The sequence below is a fragment of the Podarcis vaucheri genome (genome assembly GCF_965113315.1).
Source record: "Podarcis vaucheri genome assembly, chromosome: 11".
Taxonomy (NCBI): domain Eukaryota; kingdom Metazoa; phylum Chordata; class Lepidosauria; order Squamata; family Lacertidae; genus Podarcis; species Podarcis vaucheri.
The window spans coordinates 3134319-3153497 of record NC_138749.1 but is presented as its reverse complement, the minus strand read 5'-3'; the positions used below and the strand labels follow the sequence as shown (position 1 = coordinate 3153497).

At 48.4% G+C, this 19179-nt stretch overlaps 1 protein-coding gene across 1 annotated transcript in view; it reads left to right on the top strand.

Moving 5' to 3' along the window:
* The window catches only part of DNAI1 (dynein axonemal intermediate chain 1), a 172511-nt gene that overhangs the window by 28606 nt on the left and 124726 nt on the right, over positions 1–19179 (top strand). Inside the window, exons 4-8 of the mRNA XM_082191317.1 lie at positions 1636–1762; positions 3315–3427; positions 4580–4699; positions 10469–10528; positions 13312–13446. Coding sequence (XP_082047443.1) covers positions 1636–1762; positions 3315–3427; positions 4580–4699; positions 10469–10528; positions 13312–13446 — 555 coding nt within the window. The remainder of the gene's footprint in view (positions 1–1635; positions 1763–3314; positions 3428–4579; positions 4700–10468; positions 10529–13311; positions 13447–19179) is intronic.

The window sequence follows — 19179 nt, the reverse complement described above, 5'->3', positions numbered from 1 at the left end:
GGGCCCCCAAGAAAGTGGGGCCCTAAGCTAAACCTTATAAGCTAAACCCTTGTTTATACGTAAATCCGGCTCTGTGAGCTCCATCCCTGCCTTGGCCGACAACACAGGTCAGTTCTGCTCAGATTTTGCCCTTTGTTGTTAATAAGGGCTTCTTCCCCTCCCGTTCCTTCTTTCAAACTTTCTTCCTTGGTATTTTCTTGTGCGTTCAAGCAGGGGAGGTAAATGAATAAATAAATAAGTATATTACCATAATTGATCACCCGGAAATTGTAGATAGAAGCTGCTCCAGATTGTTTGGAAGGTGACAATGGCTGAATTGCCTGATGCTGGGAGATAAATCCTTCCGTTCTGCCACTGTCGGCAAGGAGGCTGTGAACGATTCCCCTCATCCCTGAGATATTCATGGCTCAAAGGCTTTATGATCTGAGCCAACCTGATAGAAAAGACAGGAGAGCTGTACAAGCAAGCGTATTTGAGCAATTAGGGACAGCGTTCTGCTAAATTAGGGGGATTAGTGGCTCACTGGAGTCATTTATTTATTTATTAGATTTATATACCACTTTTTCAAGGAGCTCAAGGTGGTGGATGTCTCCCCATTTTATCCTCACGACATCCCTGTGAGGCCGGTGACTCCCATGAACTAAAACCTTCACCCTAGAATTCACCTTAGATAGTCCTGCAACTGACCGTTTTTACGGACCAGGCTTCGTGCGACATTCCTGGGATCTGTAGCTTCTCCCACTCTAGTGTGGTAATGTGAGGTAATCTGAGCTAGATTGAAATGTAGATGCTCCTTCATTCCTGCTGGGACTAGATCCAGCCCAAAATGGATGGGTTGTAGATTTGAGCCCCAACCCCATGTTGGGTGAGAATCTTGCGTTGAATTGGGGTTGGACTAAAGGTAAAGGGACCCCTGGCCATAAGGTTCAGTCGTGGCTGACTCTGGGGTTGTGGCGCTCATCTCACTTTATTGGCCGAGGGAGCCGGCGTACAGCTTCCGGGTCATGTGGCCAGCAGGACTAAGCCGCTTCTGGCGAACCAGAGCAGTGCACGGAAACACTGTTTACCTTCCCTGCTGGAGTGGTACCTATTTATCTACTTGCACTTTGACGTGCTTTCGAACTGCTAGGTTGGCAGGAGCAGGGACCGAGTAACGGGTGCTCACCCCGTCACGGGGATTCGAACTGCCGACCTTCTGATCGGCAAGTCCTAGGCTCTGTGGTTTAACCCACAGCGCCACCCACATCCCTTGGGATTGGACCAGGGTTGCCATAAATCTGGAATTTCCTAGACGTAGCCGGAATTGGCTGTCGGAAGCAGCTTCCGGGCAGAAATTGCTGAAATGTCCAGGACATAACCTCAACAACTTTGGACAAAACTAAAAAAACACTCAGAAGCTTTGGCAAAAAACAAAAACACCAACACTACCTCCAGGCATAAGGCAGTTGTCTATGATTCTATGAAAGGGGAGAGTTCTGTTGACTTCCTTGTGGGACTTCTTAATGATGTTTATGTTTCATCACTGCACACCACTCTGATAATTTATGGAACAGCGGTACAGAAACCCTTTTATGAATGAAAGAGAAATGTGGCTGTGTGTCATCATATCAATGCTGGTCTTTTCTTTCTCCGTAGGAGAGATCCTACAAGCAGACTAGTGTGGTGGAACAGATGGCCACGCACTTCACTCTCTACGGGAACCTGATATTCCGAGATTCGGATGAGGGTCGGAGGCAGAGTGTGAAGCAGAGCCTGACTATCGGTAGGCTTTGTGGGTCAGCAGACAGCGAGCGATTGAGCCATGCGCCCGCCACACCTACTCTGGGCGCCAGAGGAAATGTGTGCCTGTAGCCTTAGGTGGGGGAACACTGTTACACAGGGGCCTGTTTGTTAGCATGAATGAACAGGTAAACGTCAGTTTGCGGGGGGGCTCTTGCAGACATGCCTTCTCTGGGCAGGGGGGTACGCAGCAGTCTGGCAGGAGGTACGAATAATGGGAAACTGGTGCTCAGGAGAGGAGCAGAGAGGTGTGACTTAGTATATATAGTTCTGGCTAAGGCTGTGTCAGATCACTGGTGCATCTAGCGCCTGTGGAATGCCCTCCCATCAGATGTCAAGGAAAGAAGCAACTATCTTACTTTTAAAAGACTTCTGAAGGCAGCCCTGTTTAGGGAAGTTTTTTAAGTTTAATGCTGTATTGTGTTTTTAATATTTAGTTGGGAGCTGCCCAGAGTGGCTGGGGAAACCCAGCCAGATGGGCAGGGTATAAATAATAAGTTGTTGTTGTTGTTGTTGTTGTTGTTGTTGTTGTTGTTGTTGTTGTTGTTGTTGTTGTTGTTGTTGTCGTTGTCATCTATTTTGACTTGTAATGACTCCCTGTGGTCTCAGAGAGGGGATTTTCCTAGTTCTGCTATCAGGAACATGTGGCGTATCCTTCTGGATTACAGTGGTACCTCGGATTACAGACGCTTCAGGTTATAGGCACTTCAGGTTACAGACTCTGCTAACCCAGAAATAGTACCTCGGGTTAAGAACTTCGCTTCAGGATGAGAACAGAAATCACGTGGTGGTGGCGTGGCGGTAGCGGGAGGCCCCATTAGCTAAAGTGGTACCTCAGGTTAAGAACAGTTTCAGGTTAAGAACGGACCTCCAGAACGAATTAAGTTCTTAACCCGAGGTACCACTGTAATCCAATGGGATACCTACAGTAGTCTAGCATCCTGCTTTCCTCAGTGGCTGACTAGGAAGCCCACAAGCGGGGCTGGAAGTCAACAGTCCTCTTCCACTGTTGCTTCTCAGTGACTGCCTCTAAACAAAGAGATCCTGTAAAGCCAATGATGGCCAACCTCTCCAGGAATTTGCCTAGTCTCCGTTTTAAGCTGCCTCTGTTAGTGGCCACCACCAACCCTTGTAGTAGTGAAATACATAAATGAATTGTGCATTGCACGGAGAACTTGCTTTGATGCACTCTGAAGCTGGGACATCTTTGAAGCTGTAGACGACAGGCCTTAAATGCTTGTCTTCCACCCAGTGCCATAGCTACTGCACCTATAGACACAAAACTCTCTCTCTCTCTCCCACCCCTTCCCGGTGTTTCTGATATGGGTTGCTGCAATAACTGCTGCGTTTGCCACACTGTCCTGTTCTATTCTCAGCCGAAATAGCTCAGTTGGTAGAGCACAAGACTCCTAATCTCAGGGTCGTGGGTTTGAGCCCCACATTGGGCAAAAGTTTCCTGAAGTGCAGGGGTTTGGACTAGATGACCCTCGTGGTCCAGATTTACAGCTTTGTTTATGATTCTTTATGATTCTCAGCTGTGGCTCCTGTCCCATCTGCTGTGGTGGACTTTGAGGCCCTGGACGAAGAGCTTAAGGAAGAAGAGCAGCCGGAAGGGGAAGCAGGAGAAGGAGAAAAAACAGATCAGCCGGTAAGGCTTCGTGGCAACGTGCAAGCAGCTAGCTTGTATTTCTTTCGGTTTTTACTTTGCTTAAACTGTTCAGGGTTGGCCCAAGACATTTCACCACCTGAGGAAAATCAGAAAATGTCTCTTCTCCCCCCACCCCGAGAATCATAGTTTGTTAAGGGTGCTTTTGATATACAGTGGAACCTCGGGTTACATACGCTTCAGGTTACAGACGCTTCAGGTTACAGACTCCGCTAACCCAGAAATAGTACCTCGGGTTAAGAACTTTGCTTCAGGATGAGATCAGAAATCGTGCTCTGGTGGCGCAGCGGCAGCAGGAGGCCCCATTAGCTAAAGTGGTGCTTCAGGTTAAGAACAGTTTCAGGTTAAGAACGGACCTCCAGAACGAATTAAGTTCTTAACCTGAGGTACCACTGTAGATACAATGGTACCTCGGGTTACAGACGCTTCAGGTTACAGATACTTCAGGTTACAGACTCCACTAACCCAGAAATAGTACCTCGGGTTAAGAACTTTGCTTCAGGATGAGAACAGAAATCGCGCGGCAGCAGCGGGAGGCCCCATTAGCTAAAGTGGTACCTCAGGTTAAGAACAGTTTCAGGTTAAGAACGGACCTCCAGAACGAATTAGGTTCTTAACCCGAGGTACCACTATATATTCTTAACCCGAGGTACCACTATATATTAAAAAACACAAGGAAGAGTCATTCCCCTCCTTTTCCTCCTGCCCGCTCTGTAGCCCCACCAGCAATGAGCAGGGGCAGGACAGGCAAGCCCCTCACCCGCCTCTGGTTGGGGACAATACTGGGGGACTGCCATGGCTGACCCAGTGGCCAAGGGTGGCAGGAGGGGTAGTGGATAGGGCCCGCACACACTGGAACATAGGAAGCTTATACTGAATCGGACCGTGGGTCCATCTGGCTCACCGACAGGCAGCGATGGCCCTCCAGGGTTCCTCTTCCCCTGCCCAGGTGGGTGACAGCAAGGTCCTCATGGTGCTGCTTCCTCAGTCAAAGGAGGTGCTGGTGATGCCCCTCTCTTTCCTTTCTAGTTCTGCCCAGACTGCCCCCCCCAAAAGAGATGGGTGGTTTGGACTAGATGACCCTTGGTGCCCCTTCCAACTCTGCAATTCTGTGATCGCTTTTCCCTCTTTCAGGCTGCAGCCCAGGAAGAGAAAGAAGAAGAATACCGTCCCCGCCTGGTGGGTGAGCGAAAGCTCACCAACCAGTTCAACTTCAGCGAGAGAGCCTCCCAGACCTACAACAACCCTGTGAGGGTAGGCTGTCACTGCTGCTCTCTTCACACCCTTCTCTGTTGGCTAAAGTTCCTCTTGGCCATCTCTCTGCATCGAGTGCTAATTGCTGATGGACATAGAAGACATTGATTGCCTTTTGCCTTTGGCAGCTAGAAGCACAGTGGCAAAGACGGATGCTTCTTAGATCAGAGGTTCCTGGCGCCCTGGAAATGGTGGAATTACGCATGTGCAGCATTCATGGGTGTCATCTCCAAGCTCTCTGTGGATGCTTGACACAAACTCTTCCTCGCCCACCTCAAAAACACCAGTTTTCAGGGTCTGTCCTCAACCGCTTGTTTGTCAGGCTGTTTTCTTTTTTTTAAAAAAAAATATTTATTAGAGTTTCCAATTTTTTACAAACAAAAAGAAAAAAGCAAACATAAAAAACAAAAACACATAAATTTCACAACTTACTTTCTTGTAACATATTTCCCCGACCTCCTCATACCCAGTGGCGTAGCGTGGGTTGTCAGCACCCGGGGCAAGGCAAGTAATTTGCGACCCCTAACCCGTGGATTTGCGCCCCCTAACCCGTGGATTTGCGCCCCCTAACCCTAACCCCCAGATGTTGCACCCGGTTCGGCCGGCCCCCCCTGCACCCCCCACGCTACGCCACTGACCATACCTCCCCTCCTTGTATACCCAGTTCAAATTATTTATACAGCAAATCCTTATCTCAAAGCATTACAGCTTAAAAAGAAAAACAAAAAACAAAAAAACCTTATTTTCTCTCCAACATCTTAAATTATTATAACTTTGAATAAAAGAAAACCATTTTATCAAATTCCTTTAACCATTACAGCTAGAAACCACTTAATTTCAATCCAACATCATTCAGCATTCCTTAATTAAGGAATGTCAGGCTGTTTTCTAGAAGGGAAGGGCTGTAGCACATCTGCCTTGTGTGCAGGAAGTCCTCCGTTCAATTCCTGGCATTTCCAGGTAGGGTTGGGGGTCTCCCCTGCCTCAAAAACCTAGAGATTCAGAATCATCAGGACTGGAGTCTGAAAACCTGGAGAACCCCTGCTAGTCAGGCTGGTTAAAACCGTACCTAGTCGGACCATGAGTTTGGCAGTACATAAGGCACGGAAATCAAGCCTTTATCAGGAGAAACTGGCAACTCTCCCAGGCACCCGGCTTGCTCTCCTGTTGACCTCCTTGTCTGCTTTCCAGGCAAGATCCAGGCAGAGGTCGCGATAGGCGATCCTTCTCAGCGTGAGAAGAACACACCACTCTTTCCTGCCCCCCCAGGCAGGGGAAAGAGATAGACAGAAACGTATTTACATGCCTTTATTTCTGTCTTTGCAGCGTTACAGAGAAACACGTCTGCTCTCTTCAAACTCCAACAGCCGAGAGACAAACTCCTCCTGTACTTCCTGTACAGCTCATATTACACTCTGAGCTAATTCCAGTGCCCTCTGCGCTGTGAATTGACTGTCCCTCTGTTTCCCACGGAACAGTCCCAACATTCCCATTATGTTTTGCTTTCAAGCTAGCAGTAGCTGACGGCTGCATTGCTTCAATATCGTAACAGTTTCCTATGGTCCATGAAAGGTGATGAGCCAGAGAACGCTGACGTGGTTTATGTCTGAATATTTTTCAGCAGGCCTGTTCTGCTATCAGGGCACTTTCTCAGGCTGTGACAGTTCAAAAGTGAGCTAAGTGGGAAGTCTCTCTCCAAATAATCTTTCTGCATCATGGAAACTGTTAAGAGGAGGCAGGATCTGCCCTCCTGGATCAGGCTTGGAGATCCACCAGGTCCAGCGTTTCTCACTGAGTAGTGGCCAACCTGATGCCCCAGAGAGGCTAAGAAGTTGGGGGTGATGGGAATAATAGTAATAATAAATTTTATTTATATCCCGCCCTCCCTGGCCAGAGCCGGGCTCAGAGCGGCTAACACCAATAAAATTTCACTAAAAACATAATAAGAAAAATAGAAAAAAACCAACAATTTAAAATACAGGTTAAAATGCAATTTAAAATGCAGCCTCATTTTAAAAGTCAAAACCATAAGGGGAGGGAAACATAAGGGTCAGACTGAGTCCAAACCAAAGGCCAGGTGGAACAGCTGTGTCTTGCAGGCCCTGCGGAAAGATGTCAAGTCCCGCAGGGCCCTAGTCTCTTGGGACAGAGCGTTCCACCAAGTCGGGGCCAGTACTGAAAAGGCCCTGGCCCTAGTTGAGACCATCCTAACCTCCTTGCGACTTGGGACCTCCAGAATGTTGTCATTTGTGGACCTTAAGGTCTTCCACGGGCATACCAGGAGAGGCGTTCCCATAGGTATGAGGGTCCTGGGCCGCATAGAGCTTTAAAGGTCAAAACCAGCACCTTAAACCTGACCCTGTACTCCACCGGGAGCCAGTGCAGCTGGTAAAGCACTGGATGAATGTGATCCCGTGGCAATGACCCCGTAAGGAGCCTTGCCGCAGCATTCTGCACCCGCTGGAGTTTCTGGGTCAGCTTCAAGGGCAGCCCCGTGTAGAGCGAGTTACAATAATCAAGCCTGGAGGTGACTGTCGCATGGATCACTGTGGCCAGATCAGGGCGAGAAAGGTAAGGGACCAACTGCTTAATACACCGGAGATGAAAAAATGCCACATTTGCTGTGGCTGCAACCTGCGCCTCCATGAAAAGGGAGGCATCGAAGGTTACACCCAAGCTCTTGACAGAAGGCGCTGGCACTAATTGAGCCCCCACAAGAGATGGGAGTTGGCCCCCTAACCCCATGTCGTCCTGACCCAGCCAGAGCACCTCTGTCTTCGAAGGATTTAACTTCAACCGGCTCCCACTCAACCATCCAGCCACAGCTTCCAAGCATCTGGTCAGTGTGTCCGGGGCCGAGTCAGGGCGGCCGTCCATCAACAGATAAAGCTGGGTGTTATGAGCATATTGATGGCAACCAAGTCCAAAGCTCCAGACAATCTGGGCAAGGGGGCACATAAAGATATTAAAAAGCATTGGGGAAGGGATTGCGCCCTGCGGCACTCCACACACCAAGAAGTGCCACGGCGACAACTCCCTCCCTAGCGCCACCAGGTCCAGCGTTTCCCACTGAGTGGTGGCCAACCTGATGCCCCAAAGAGGCTAAGAAGCTGGGGGTGATGGGAATGATTAATCTCTCCCCTGTTTCTCTGCAGCGTGTGCTTTCCAAAGGTATTTCTGTCTTCACACCAAGGTTCCATTTAGCTTATCTTGCGCGAATGCTGCAAGAATGACCAACCCATAGAACTGTAGAGTTGGAATGGACCCCAAGGGTCATCTAGTCCAAGCTCCTGCAATGCACGAATCACAAGTAAAGGATCTGCGGCAGATGGCCATCCAACCTCTGCTTAAAAACCTCCACCACCTCCCGAGGGAGTCTGTTCCACTGTCACACAGCTCTTGCTGTCAGAAAGCCCTGTTTAGGGAAGCTTTTAATGTTTGATGTATCATAGTATTTTAATATTCTTTTGGAAGCCACCCAGAGTGGCTGGGGAAACCCAGCCAGATGGGCGGGGTATAAATAATAATAATAATAATAATAATAATAATAATAATAATAATAATAATAATAATAATAATTATTATTTCCTGGTGTTGAGCCAGAATCTCCTGTCTTGTCACTTGAATCCATTGGTTCGAGTCCTGCCCTCCAGAGCAGGAGGGTAGAAAAGGTCTAGAAGGTTAATCATATGTGGATTGACTGTGGATAAATTGTGTGGCAAGATTTAAGAGACACTGATACGTTCCCAAGGCTGGAAAGAGGCGGGCATGGGTTACAAGGTGCTGCAATGAGCTCAGCCCTCACCCTCTCTCTCATTGCAGCAGTAGCAGGTGCTCCAGAGGAGAGAACAGGGCATCTCCCATATTGCCTTCTTTTGCCCTTGACTTTGATTTCGGGAACAGGGACGTGCCCTTTCTCATTTTTCTGTTTCAAAGACCGAACGCCTGCTATCCACACACACAGGCCATGGGGTTGGGTGGGCTGCAGATGCAGAGAAGCAAACAGATTTACTGGGCCATCTGCTCTGACGATGCAATTAAGACTCCTAAAGCACTTCAGACACTAGAAAGCAATGTCGTAATGAATAATAATGTGATCCATAACAATAAAAATACCAGTGACTTCAGGATAATTGCAAACTCATTCCGGCGTTGTGTGTAACGGGACTGGTTGGTGGTAGCGCATCTGTTTTGCATGCGAAAGAACTCAAGAAACCCCAGAGGGATGCTGCTAGTTGGTGAGCTAGGTACACCAGTGGTTTGACTTGGTGGAAGACAGATTCCTATGTTCCAATAATAATAATAATAATAATAATAATAATAATAATAATAATAATAATAATTTATTATTTATACCCCACCCATCTGGCTGGGTTTCCCCAGCCACTCTGGGCGGCTTCCAACAAAATATTAAAATACAGTGGTCTGCTAAACATTAAAAGCTTCCCTAACCAGGGCTGCCCTTCAGATGTCTTCTAAAAGCCTGGTAGTTGTTCTTCTCTTTTACATCTGATGGGAGGGCGTTCCACAGGGCGGGCGCCACTACCAAGAAGGCCCTCTGCCTGGTTCACTGTAACTTGGCTTCTCACGGGGAGGGAACCGCTAGAAGGCCCTCGGAGCTGGACCTCAGTGTCCGGGCTGAATGATGGGGGTGGAGATGCTCCTTCAGGTATACTGGACCGAGGCCATTTAGGGCTTTAAAGGTCAGCACCAAGACTTTGAATTCTGCTTGGAAACATCCTATGACTATGCTCCATCTGAAGCACTCATTAGAGGCATTTGAGATATCCGTAGAACTACTATTACAAAGGAATAGCTCAGTCGGTAGAGCATGAGGCTCTTAATCTCAGGCTCCTGGGTTCAAAACCCACCTTGGGCAAAATATTCCTACATTGCAGGGGGTGGACTAGATGACCCATGTGGTCCCTTCCAACTCTACAGTTCTATGATTCTATGTAATAGGTCCTGCTGTGCCGATGTGGAAAGCAGAAAATTGTTGCAGCGTCTCCTCAAAGCTACCAGCTCTGCCCTCTGTGTCTCCCTCCAGATATTGCTGGTCTCCCATGTCCCCATTTCTGCCACAGCCTAACCCTCCCCAGAGGCCAGCATTCCTAGATCCCAGCTTCAGTTCCGCAACACCCTTCTAGTTCTAGTGGCGCTGAATCTGACTTGTGGGCAGCCAGCCAGTGGCCAGTTCTTCGGTCTCATTCTCTCACCCCAGAGTTCTTACGACTCCCTTGCTTACAGAGACTTCAGGTGCTAAGGAGAAAACTTAGATTGCTTTGAACATTTTCTTTAAAAATTCCTTTCCCCAGAGAGAGATGAGCCCAAGCTTTTTACATAGGCTGTTATAATTCTAGAATGCCATGTTAGCCCGCGTGTTGCACTGCTCTCGGAGGCAGAAGCAGTAAAACCTATCCACCTGCGGCAAACTTGCAGCAATTTCTGCCGAAACCAATGATCCTTCCATTTGTACATTCCTATCGAGGTGCTTTCTGTTTCCCTGGACGCACGTGAGCCCGGGGTCATCGCAGCAACAGGCCAGCTCTTGTCACAAATAAAATGTCACGTTGATAGTAAACACAGATCCATTTGCAATACCCTTGCAGCGCACAGACCTTTTGGATAAATGGTGGGGGGAAGTCACACTCCACTGGCGCTGCTCAAGTCCCAGGCGGTTTCTCAGCAGCTAAGCAAGAGCTGACTTTTATATATATCCTGCACTGACAACGGGATTAACTGCGTGCTACTTCAAATCCTTTCTTCCAGGACAGGGCATGCCAGATGGAGCCCCCGCCGAGAGCTACCTTCTCTGACACTGCCAACCAGGTAAATGCTATTTATTTATATATTAACTTAGAGCATTTGTGCCCCACCATTCAGCAAAAAAAGAGAGGGGGCTTTCAGAGCAGTTTACATACCGTCAGCATAAGACCTACAACCCTACAACACAGAAGGAGAAAGGGACATGGAGGGCAGAGGGAAAAATAGACAAGCTCAGCCACCAGTTTCTAAGCGTTTGTTCCCATAATGACCAGCCGCCACAACTTTGTGTCAGGGGCTTCCTGGTGGAGCTGAGCTGTGCTTCCTACTCTGCCACTGAGGTGACAGCTAAGGAAGAGAAAGTTGGATGGAGCCGGAATCTCATCCCTTTAGTCTTCAGTCTTAACACTGGGCATGCCCAGGTGGTCTGTGCATCTAATCCTGGCCAGTCCCTCAGTGCCTTTGCTCATTCCTAGTGGCCTGTGAGGATTACAGGGCCAAGAGAACACCCACATCCTTGATTGAAAGCATGGCATGCCCTACAGCACAATCCATGCCTCCTCAAATGTACCGTATTTTTCGCTCTATAAGACGCACCAGACCACAAGACGCACCTAGTTTTTGGATGAGGAAAACAAGAAAAAAAAATATTCTGAATCTCAGAAGCCAGAACAGCAAGAGGGATCGCTGCGCAGTGAAAGCAGCAATCCCTCTTGCTCTTCTGGCTTCTGGGATAGCTGCGCAGCCTGCATTCACTCCATAAGACGCACACACATTTCCCCTTTTAGGAGGGAAAAGGTGAGTCTTATAGAGCAAAAAATACGGTACATCCCAGGTAAGTGACTTCAGGTAAGCAGCCTTCATTCTCTCCTGTGTGTGAGATAAAAGCATCTGCTTGCTTTGGGGTGTGTTTGAAGGTACCAGGAAAAGACCTGCAGGATGAAATGTGGAGGCCCATCTCTCTGGCTTGGTGTAGATGAAAACACATCTGTGGCAGGCTCTGAAATGCTGCTGAAACATATCACCTCCCCAAAGTTTCCCTGGGGGTGTCTTTTTAATCTGCATCTTTGAAACAATAGTGCCATTAGGATAAGTGCATTTTTGCTGCTGAAGTGTGTGGGATGGAACTCAACCAGTTTTTGTTTCTTTACATTTTCTCTTTTTAAAATCTTACTGTTGCCCAGAAGTTGAATTGATCCGCACATATTTCTTGTGGTCCCTGTGACAATTGTCCCAATTACCACTGATTTTGTCTATTGTACTTGGTACACAGCAGTAGATAAGACAATGCACAGACTCAGCGGCTCTCCCTCCTAGAGGGACATGGAGAGATGGAGAAAGGGATGCATCTCTGTTATATCAAATTGGTCCTTTAAAGGGACACCCGTGTTTCTAATCAAAGTGCTGGAATAAATGCAAATCTCCAGCTCGCTCGTTACTGGAATTCTCTTCAGGCTGAGCACAGCTTGAGTTGCTCAGAGTAACAACTTGCTAAATTTGTCAGAACGCAGCTGAAGTTTTAGACAGAGGACAAAATCCCACATCTCTCTTCCCCATCTTGGGCCATTTTATGAATATAAAGTAATATTTCAAACTCTTCTTTTCTTCATTCCCCGACTCCCTGCCAACAGTCCCTTTTCTATTTACTGAATTTGAGTCAAGAGCCTTTCCAGAATCTCATGTGGCAAAGGACCTGTGTCTGCAGGTGGGAGGAGGAAGGGGCAGAATTGTCACCCACCGCCCAGGAAAGGCCTTGTTTCTCCCTTGACTGGCCTGTGTTTGTGTGGCTCCAAGTTTTCTCTTCCTCTCTGTTTGCCTTCCTGCTTCCCTGCTCCCTCCCAGCTACCAGCTTCACCTCCTTCTTGCCTGCAACCTTCTTGCAGCTCCTTCTCCCTTATCTGACTCATAACTGCCTCTGCCCATGGATGGATGGATGTGTGCACTGTTAGAATATTCTGTTCCACCTTAAGGGACAGGTATGAGACCGTTGTGTGTCACATGTCTGTTTACACTCCAGCACAGCTTGCCGGGAACTTCCGTTTGCATATAACTTTTGCTGTCTTGCTTTGGACATGAAGGAGAGAATACATGTTTTCATTTTGTCCTGATGTATGCTGAATAAACTACTTGTAAATATGCTCAACACAACCCCTCCATGCCACTTCTGTTGCACAGTGTTTTACTCTGTCGAGTGTGCATGCCCAGCTTCTGAAGGCTTCTGAAGCTAGGGTTGCAGTTTCATGCTGATCCAAGGACTGGAGATTGCCTGGCACAGGCCAGCTGGGAGCCTGCTAATTGCCCCCCGATTCCTTGGCTGCATCCCAACATGCACCTGTGGATCTGCCCCAGTCTTCCCTCCAGCTCTGGTCCTGTTCCTGCTGGAGTACTCATTTTGCCTCTCTAGCATGGAGCTAGCATGGTGTAGTGGTTAAGAGTGGTGGACTCGTAATCTGGTGAACCGGGTTCGCTTCCCCGCTCCTCCACATGCAGCTGCTGGGTGACCTTGGGCCAGTCACACTTCTCTGAAGTCTCTCAGCCTCACTCACCTCACAGAGTGTTTGTTGTGGGGGAGGAAGGGAAAGGAGAATGTTGACCTCTTTGAGACGCCTTAAGGGGACTGAAAGGCGAGATATCAAGTCCAAACTCCTCCTCCTCCTCCTCTTCTCTATGTGCTCAGGGCCACGGGACTCTAGGATGACATTTCTCTTACATTGTCATCACCCATCTTCTTTCTTGGTGGTTTGGGGGGAAGTCGGGTGGGGAATGTTTTTAAGAAGTGCCTTCTGCTACCTGTGACTAGTTCTGTGATGTTCCTTGCTGTCTCACCATTCGCCCTTTGTCTCTTTCAGTGGGAAATCTACGATGCCTATGTAGAGGAGCTCCAGAAACTGGAAAAGTCAAAAGAGAAAGAGAAACAAAAGGCCCCAGTTGCAAAGAAAGAAGACAAGTTGCGGGGAAGAAAACTGACGTCGCTGGAATCTCAGGTGCTGTTCCTGCATATAGTGGTGCTAATACACGGCAATGCTTTGTGCCTTTTATATTTTCAACATCCCTTTCCCTTCACCCTAGGTGTTTTCTCCCCTATATCATTGGTGAAATACTTCCTGCCCCTGTGTTTTTGCCCTAGTCCATGTTCCTGGCTCAAATGTTTTCCTGTAAGGTTTAAAGCCATCAGGCCCCATCTCAGATCTCCACGTGTTCAGGATGTGTGACTGTTTTGTGTGCAGGTGGAACCTTGCGAGGGTCTGCAGAGGCCAGGCTAAAGGAATTGGAGATCCCCTTGGGAGTTCATCACCTGGAGGTCCTCCACAATCTGCTCCATGGCTTCTCAGGCCTGCGCCTCACAGCCCTTGGGGTTCCTGGGATCCAGCAATCTGGCCACTGCAGTTTGCGCAGGCTGGAGCTTCTGAACCAGCCCCAAGGCCAGTCCCACATGGAGCGCATTGCAGAAATCCAGCCTCAAGGTTGCCAACACATAGAATAAGAGAATCGTAGAGTAGGAAGGGACCCAAGGGTCACCTAGTCCAACCCCCTGCAATGCACAAATCTCAGCTAAAGCATCCCTGACAGATGGCCATCCAACCTCTCCTTAAAAGCCTCCAAGGAAGGAGAGTCTACAACTCCCAAGGGAGACCGTTCCACTGTCCAACAGCTCTTACTGTCAGAAAATTATTCCTGATGTTGTGTTGGAATCTCCTTTCTTGTCACTTGAAGCCATTAGTTCGAGTCCTGCCCTCCAGAGCAGGAGCAAAGAAGCGTGCTCCCTCTTCCATGTTACAGCCCTTGAGATGTTAGAAGATGGCTAACATATCTCCTTTCCATCTCCTCCAGGCCCATAGCTGTCAACTTTTCCCTTTTCTTGCAAGGAATCCTATTCAGAATAAGGGAATTCCTCTTAAAAAAAGGGAAACGTTGGGCTAAACAGACCCAGCTCCTTCAACCATTGCTCATAAGGCTTGGCTTCCAGACGCTTGATCCTCTTAGTTGCCCTCCTCTGCACACATGGCCTATAGTGGTCAAGCTCTCCCTGCACAGGAACAGCTGCAGTTCGCCAACCAGACAAAGCTGGTAAAAGGCACTGCTTCTGTCCATGCAGTGTGACCAAAAAGCAATGTGGAGGATGCTTGCCCCTGACCTGGCCTGTTCCATGTGTACATGGTTCATCACATGCTGCCTGTTTTTTACCACCAGTGTGGTGTAGTGGTTAAGAGCGGTAGACTCGTAATCTGGTGAACTGGGTTCGCTTCCCCGCTCCTCCACATGCAGCTGCTTTGAGACTCCTTAGGGTAGTGATAAAGCGGGATATCAAATCCAAACTCCTCTTCTTCTTCTGTGTAAATTAACAGCACAAGAGCCTGCCCTCTGGATCAGGCCAAAGGACATCTTTTCCAGTATCCTGTCTATTGGGCCTGATTCTTTTTGTCTCAGCTGTCAGAACAGCAAGAGCAGCGTGTGGCATTGCAGCACTGCAGGGAGAAGGGAGGCTAGAATAATTCTGACCGAACTCCAACACATTTGGTTGCGATGTGTGTGGAAACCCAGTATTTATAGATGAACAGAAAAATTACATTGCCGGCGCTGGTGTTTTTGATAAATGATCCCTACAAATACTCCATTCCAGCTGTTGCTGGAGAAGAGGTTGAACGTGTGCACACCTGTCCCCGTTTTCATCCCAGTTGTAGAGAGAGCAGGTGGAATCACCTGGTGCTGCGCAACAGTATATTTTTTATTTCTTTCTTAAATTTCTACACCCCCCTCCTACAGATCCCAACGGTGGGTGTGTCCTGAGACCCCAGCCTGCTATCAACTTTGCCCCACGCTGCCCCCTCCTGCCAGGGTGTGAGAATCACTGAGGGTTTGCAGTTACAGACAATTAGAAAATGGGAAAAACCCATTTGGCAGCTTCTCTGTTGGGTGTGGGACTCAATGGGACCATGTTCATGTGGGGAAGCCTCCTTTCACACGAGGATTGGGTCTTGTGTCAGCTTCATTATTATTGGCTCAGAAGAATGAGGCTGCCAGAAATAGATCATTAGGAGGAAATAGATATTGCCCCCACTGGGGGGTGGGGTGGGGTGGGCTCCATTATTGCCTTGCCTTCTGCATGTTTCATTAATTCCCACTGCGAGCCTGAAATTGGCACTTGCACTGCCGATATCTGTCTCTTGCTTTTGCCTCTTGATTGTTTTCTGCTGCTAATTCTAGGAGAGCCACGGGATGGTGGTGGGCGCAGGGATGGGAGCACACATGGCTCAGAGCTCCAGGTGGTTGGGTGGAGAATATTGGCCCAAACTTCCCCCAGTGATTAAATTGGGCAGCTGTGGAAGAAAAGGGGGAGATTTCTTCTTATCTCAACAGGGTTAAGGACACCAGACTTATCTGGTGAATACACTGCCCCATACCAGCCTTTCGTTTAGTTATGGTGGCTTCTATCTCGGGCAGAACTGAGATTGTAGTGATCGGCTGCGGCAACCTGATGAATCCAGGACTTGCAGTGGAGCTGAGGCAGAAAAAGGGCTTTCGCCTTTTCACCAAATGCGCTGCAAGTGATCTGGGAGAGCCCCCAAGTGACTGGGTGTGAACAAACACTGTCAAAATGGGGGAGGAGGTTTCAAAGTGGACCCCACAAAGTTATACAGCTTGTAAATACGTCTGGAATTTCCCAGACCTAGCTGGAATACTGTGAAAACTGTGGAATACTGTGAAAATTGCTTAAAAAATGGCTGGGAAAATCTAGGCATATGGCAACCCATGTCAGCAGTGTCGTTTTTGGTGATGTTCTTTTAAAATAGCTCAAAAACTCTTTTTGAGATTTTGCAGAAAAAGAAGCTCAAAACTTTGGCCCCAAACCCACCAACGCTCAACAACTTTTCTGTCCAGATTTTCACTTTTTGAATCATAGAATCATAGAGTTGGAAGAGACCACAAGGGCCATCGAGTCCAACCCCCTGCCAAGCAGGAAACACCATCAGAGCACTCCTGACATATGGTTGTCAAGCCTCTGCTTAAAGACCTCCAAAGGAGGAGACTCCACCACACTCCTTGGCAGCAAATTCCACTGTCGAACAGCTCTTACTGCCAGGAGGTTCTTCCTAATATTTAGGTGGAATCTTCTTTCTTGTAGTTTGGATCCATTGCTCCGTGTCCGCTTCTCTGGAGCAGCAGAAAACAACCTTTCTCCCTCCTCTATGTGACATCCTTTTATATATTTGAACATGGCTATCATATCACCCCTTAACCTCCTCTTCTCCAGGCTAAACATGCCCAGCTCCCTTAGCCGTTCCTCATAAGGCATCGTTTCCAGGCCTTTGACCATTTTGGTTGCTCTCCTCTGGACACGTTCCAGTTTGTCAGTGTCCTTCTTGAACTGTGGTGCCCAGAACTGGACACAGTACTCCAGGTGAGGTCTGACCAGAGCAGAATACAGTGGCACTATTACTTCCCTTGATCTAGATGCTATACTCCTATTGATGCAGCCCAGAATTGCATTGGCTTTTTTAGCTGCCGCGTCACACTGTTGGCTCATGTCAAGTTTGTGGTCAACCAAGACTCCTAGATCCTTTTCACATGTACTGCTCTCAAGCCAGGTGTCACCCATTTTTTTTGCCCAAGTGCAATACTTTACATTTCTCCCTGTTAAAATTCATCTTGTTTGTTTTTCCCCAGTTCTCTAATCTGTCAAGGTCGTTTTGAAGTGTGATCCTGTCCTCTGGGGTGATAGCCACCCCTCCCAGTTTGGTGTCATCTGCAAATTTGATCAGGATGCCCTTGAGTCCATCATCCAAGTCGTTGATAAAGATGTTGAATAAGACCGGGCCCAAGACAGAACCCTGTGGCACCCCACTAGTCACTCTTCTCCAGGATGAAGAGGAACCATTGATGAGCACCCTTTGGGTTTTTGAAATATGGCAACCCTAGAACTAGCAATCTCAACCGTTTGAACCAACCTCTGAGGGTGCCTTCCTGTGTCAGATAGAAGAGTCCAAGGCAGGCCCAGTTGTCATTATGGGGAATGCAAAATTTTGATAAAAGACCCCACTGCCTCCCCTTATCTGCAGCAGGCTCAAATTAGCCAACCCAGAGAATTGCAGTAATTAACAGTTTAAGTGCTATTGCACTTTTAGGGATGGGGGTGGCACTGTGGTCTAAACCACTGAACTTCTTGGGCTTGCTGATCAAAAGGTTGATGGTTCGAATCCCCGCAACAGGGTGAGCTCCTGTTGCTCTGTCCCAGCTCCTGCCAACTTAGCAGTTCGAAAGCATGCCAGTGCAAGTAGATAAATAGGTACCACTGCAGTGGGAAGGCAAATGGCGTTTTTGTGCGCTCTGGTTTCCGTCATGGTGTTCCATTGCACCAGAAGCGGTTTAGTCCTGCTGGCCACATGACTCGGAAAGCTGTCTGTGAACAAACTCCGGCTTCCTCGGACTGAAAGCGAGATGAGCGCCACAACCCCATAGTCGCCTTTGACTGGACTTAACCGTCCAGGGGTCCTTTACCTTTACCTTACCATCAGCTTTCTTTGATTCTGTTAGCTATGATTTCTGCATCGCAAGGGGCTGGACTAGAGCTGTCCTCTCCAACCCTGCCATTCTATGATTCTATGACTCTCCTGGCGCTGCCTTTATAACAGAAACCAGCCAGCTTTTGGATGTGAGCCAGTCCCTGCATGGGAAGCACCGAGGAGCCACAGCCAGCAGGGGCGAGGTGTGCGCCGGCCAATTAGAGATGATAGATGTCATGGCTAGCTCAGCCGTAGATGAAAACTGAAATTAAGCATCCATTAAGTGCTGAGCAATCCAGCCATTTCCCGCCTGGTCTCGGAGCGCAGTCTGCCCGGATGTCAGATGTGCCTTTAAACTATTCAGACTGGTCACTCAGAGGAAGGAGGCAGAGCCTCCAAGACGCTTGGGAATTAATTAGCACCAGTGAGTAACAGGTTAGCAATGGGGAGGAAGGGAGGGTTTGTTTGCTGCTGGCTGGTGGACATGGCTGTGAGAAACAGCAGAGGGACAACGGGAACAGGGAGTGCCTGCCTTTCAAACCTGATTTGAAGCTTGCTAGGCAAATGCAGGGAAGCGGGTGGCGCTGTGGATTAAACCACAGAGCCTAGGACTTGCCGATCAGAAGGATCGCAGTTCGAATCCCTGCAACGGGGTGAGCTCCCGCTGCTCGGTCCCTGCTCCTGCCAACCTAGCAGTTCGAAAGTGCTTCAAAAGTGCAAGGAGATAAATAGGTGCTGCTCCAGCGGGAAGGTAAATGGCATTTCCGTGCACTGCTCTGGTTCGCCAGAAGCGGCTTAGTCATACTGGCCACATGACCCGGAAGCTGTATGCTAGCTCCCTCTCAGAAGTAGATCAGGGGGAGCAGGCCTCCCCATGCCCAGTGACTGCAAGGATCCATTGGATCAAAAAGAAAGCAACTAATACATGTAATAAATAATAGCAATATAGAACAGTACTCCCTGCACACAGCAAGCTAGCACTTCAGGATTCCTGCCTGCCCTTTTCCCTAGTCATTGACCTACTAGCTTTCTCTGGGCAGGGCACTTTTTGTGTGGCAGAGTCCTCTGCTGTACAAGACTGTGAACTGTGGAATTCCAATGGGAGAAGTATCAGCCCTTCCAGAATCCTGCAGAAAACTAGATCTTTGTTCTATTTCTGGGCTGCATCGTGTTTCTTCTTGGGCGTGTGAGCTACCCCCATACCAAATTCCCGGA